The sequence below is a fragment of the Triticum aestivum genome, chromosome 1A, assembly GCF_018294505.1.
Source record: "Triticum aestivum cultivar Chinese Spring chromosome 1A, IWGSC CS RefSeq v2.1, whole genome shotgun sequence".
Lineage (NCBI taxonomy): Eukaryota > Viridiplantae > Streptophyta > Magnoliopsida > Poales > Poaceae > Triticum > Triticum aestivum.
The window spans coordinates 579,227,514-579,231,404 of NC_057794.1; the positions used below are offsets into that span (position 1 = coordinate 579,227,514).

Here is a 3,891-nt window from a genome sequence, read left to right on the forward strand (position 1 = left end):
TTAACTAACTAATCAATTGATTAATCACAATACAGTACTACCTACCCACTGATGATCACCAGCTCAAAATCCAAGCTTCAAAGTTCAAACACGAATCGAATTCGAATCGCCGACTTGATAATTTTTGTGGAGCGCGCGCGGCCGATCGCCGGCGTCGTCGTGGTCGGTCGTTGATCAGTAGGGGTGCGCGTGGCTCCGGCTGATGCCGTTCACGTTGGCGAAGAACCCCACCAGCTCCTCGCGGTACGGCAGGAACGTGCGCCGCGGCGTGGCGCCGTTGGCGGCGACGCCAACGCCGGCCTTGGCGCCGTAGGCCATCCGGTGGGCGGCGGCCACCGTTCCGATCTCGCTGACCTTCTTCTTGGTGCCGCCGGCTGCCGGGTTCGGCCTGGGTTTGGGCTTGGGCTCCTGCAGTTTGGGCGGCGGCGTCGGCGGGTTGACGGGGAGGAAGAGGAACTTCTCCTTGCCGTCGCTCTGGCTGCGGCCGACGACGAGGTCGCTGATGCGGCGCCACCGCGCCACGGACGACCCCGTGGACCCGCTCTTCCCGGCCCGCGGCAGCCGTGGGGACTCCGATGGCTTGCCCCCGCCGCCGGGCGCCCACACGCAGTAGCTCTCCGGCGCCGCGCCCTCGAGGCCACCGTCGCCGTCCCCGTCGTCAGTGGTGGCCGCGGACGACGACGTGGACGCCGTCGACCCGGTACTACTGCTTGACGAGGAGCTGTTCCACGCGCGGGTCTCCTCGAGGAAAAGCCGCCCGAGCTGGCCCCTCGTCCTCCGCTCCGGCGCCGCGGCCGGGGCGAGGCCGTCGACGTCTCCCGCTGAACTTGCTCGCGCTGATGGGCGGCGTCCGAATACGGGGTAGAAGGCGGCGGGGCGGATGCGGCCGTCGGCGAAGAGGTCGTCGGCGGGCGCGGGGGAGCCGTGGTCCCTGCCGAGCAGCGACGGGAACTCGAACTCGAAGCCGGGCTCCGAGTCCCCGTCCGTGGACTCCTCCCTCGACGAACACGAAACCGCCGGGGCTACATCGGTGGCCTGGTCCCGCGGTTCTCTTAGCCGGGGGATGATAACTCTCTCCTCCATTGCCGCCCCCGCTACGTGCTTGCAGCGTGTCCGCTCTCCGGCGCGCCGCGGCGAGTGGAGGGAAACGACAGAATCGGGAGGGAAGCTTCGCGGAGAGGGGAGAGGAGGCGGGTGGTGGTGGGGGATAATGGAGGGAGGAGGGAGAGAGCGGCGTTTATAAAGGTGGTGGGGATGGATCGCTGGGACCGACGGCTTGGAATGAATGGCCGCGACGGCGACGGATGGATCGATGTGGGCTTGGAGAAAGGACGGAGCAGAGACCAACCAATCCGGGCCGAGCAGCGAGCACACTCTGCTTTTGCTCTGGCTGATGTGGGCTTGGAGAGGGAGAAGAATTCTTTACTTGTCGATTACGCACGCATGCAGAGAAGTAAACTGGTAAGGTAATGTGCAGTGTGTACGATGGATTTCTAGAAGGAAGCGAGGATTCTGGATCGGCATGGGTGGCGATCAAGTCGGTCAATGCATTTTTATGCACGCCAAAATTTCTTCTATTAAGTCAGTATCTTACTTTTTTTCCGGGTCAAGTCAATATCTTACTAGCTCGTGACAGCCCGATTGCGCCCATGGGAATGCAATCTCCCGTGCACATCATGCAACCAATTCGTGATTGCTCCGACCTACAACCTCCATCACATAATGTAACATGTTTTTTAACACTACAATAGTGTCAACAGGCGTCCTATATTATGGGACGGATGGAGTACTCAGGTTCGGCCCTCTCAACGAGCTCGAGTATCGACACCCAGAGATAGGCAACACATTTGTCATAAAAAATGTACTTCTTTCAGCAAGGCGTGTAACGTTAGTTAAGTAATTATCCTGAGCTCAAACTTGATTCAACAACACGCGCGTGATCCATTGTGTGGCGTGCCATGTAGTGATCGAGGGCACACGTCACTGCTCTTTTTTTTGGTACAAGGAGTAGAGGAACATCGAAGGTTTGCAGCAAGGGAATGAGCGGTAGCGCTGCCCCCTTGCGTCTTCGCTTGCAACGGCGGTCCGTAACCGCAACACAACTCCCAGCAGACCTCGCCGCTCCTTCACACCATCAATTGTACCGGCCGTCGGTGACCCCCACCCCGGGCATGCGACGCTGGTGGTCAGCTTCTCCCATGCGCACATCATGCCGACGACCCGGTCTGGATAATCGGGGCGACCTTGCAGCTTTAGTGGCGCCACAACAAAGCCCTCTTTGCCCCTTTGAACCATAGAATGCGTCCTCCCCTTGCAGCATGCCACAAACGATCTCCAAGCAGCAAGCTGCCATGGCATAGCATCCCCAACCCTGTCTGACTTGCAACATCCTGGCAACCCCTCCTTTGCAGCAGCGTTTCCTTGACACAGCGCTGCACATGCAACACTGCATGGCCTTCAACGCTGGTGCACGCCCCTCTGCAACAGTGTCGACCCTGTGCATGCGGATGGTAACAAAAGGTGAGTCTTTACCAAGTTCGCCCCTCTTGGCGGAGGTAAACCCTACTCTTGCTCTTTGTTTATTGTTATAGGGTGTACAAAATATAAGGTATAGAACGGAGAGATTGCATTATCCAACGTTGTGTTCCATCGACTAGGTCAGCCCGGTTTATATAAGATGTTGATGCCCTAGGGTTACAAGAGATCTAGTCGACTACATCAGTGAAAAGGGGTCGACCACGAATCTGACTTCCTTGTCTTGAATGGCAAGGGTTCTAGAGTCCTCTTTCTTCAAGGCCCATGGGCGGGCTTCAATGCCCATGGCGGAACCGGCCTAGGGGGTCTTAGGCCGGTAACTGACAAGTGAGGCACCCCCAGGCCGCAACACGGTCATAGAGGATAAGGTTTGTGAAAGGGAGATGAAAATGGCCGCGCGCCCCCATGATGTGTATCACCCGCACAAGGCGACTGATCACAGAGACAAGATCAATAGTTGAAGTAAAGAGTTTTTCTAAAATCTAACATGGCACAATCCATAAACTCTTTTTTTAGGATCAGAATCCATAGTACTAGTGGTAGCAGTTTGTTGTCCTCTTTTTTTTTTCTAAAGGAGAGGCTTGTAACTTTATTCAGATGCGACAACCATTACAGTACAATGATTTGGATCAATATAAGACAATATCCAAAACACTAAGGTACTACTCCCTCCGTTTCTAAATACAAGTCTTTTCGGAGATTTCAATAAGGCTACATACATATGTATATAAATATATTTTAAAGTATATATTTATTCATTTTGCTTCGTATGTACAGTTTGCATATGTAGTCCCTTATTATAATATCTTAAAAAGATTTATATGTAGGAACCGAGAGAGTACAGTACTAAATATCTCTTGAAACTACTCTCTCCGTCCCATAATATAAAAACGTATTTTACACTACACTAGTGTAAAAAACATATTTATATTATAGGACGGAGGGAGTAAGAATTAATAGAACAAAATCTGTCCGACACACCTGTGAATGATACGGCTACAGCCTACATGTGTTTTGTACGGGGTGCGGCAACATGCACGCAAGGCGCACCACAGCAGAGCAGAGCTCTGGTCTGTTTAACTTTAGGGCATGTACAATGGTTGATAAGATAGTCTTATCTTAAGTTTTGCATGTAATTTAGAGATGACAAAGAAAAATGTCTACAATGAGTCATCTCTTAGCTTTATCTTCAATAACTAGCAATTCCTAAAAATATGATGAGACATATTATGCTAAGAGATCATCTCTTGTCTTATCTTAAATAAAAGAAGGCAAGCTTTCTCTTATGAGTTCTTTCTCCTCCACTTCATCATTTATCTTACATGGCACTCCTAAGATAGCACCATTGTACATGCC

General features: G+C 52.7%; 1 protein-coding gene across 1 annotated transcript; it reads right to left on the reverse strand.

Annotated features, from left to right (window-relative positions):
- LOC123182281 (uncharacterized) lies at positions 1-1,197 on the reverse strand. The gene has a single exon (XM_044594801.1). The coding sequence runs from the start codon at positions 1,081-1,083 to the stop codon at positions 175-177; it is 909 nt and encodes a 302-aa protein (XP_044450736.1). The 5' UTR covers positions 1,084-1,197; the 3' UTR covers positions 1-174.
- Positions 1,198-3,891: the final 2,694 nt, after the last annotated feature.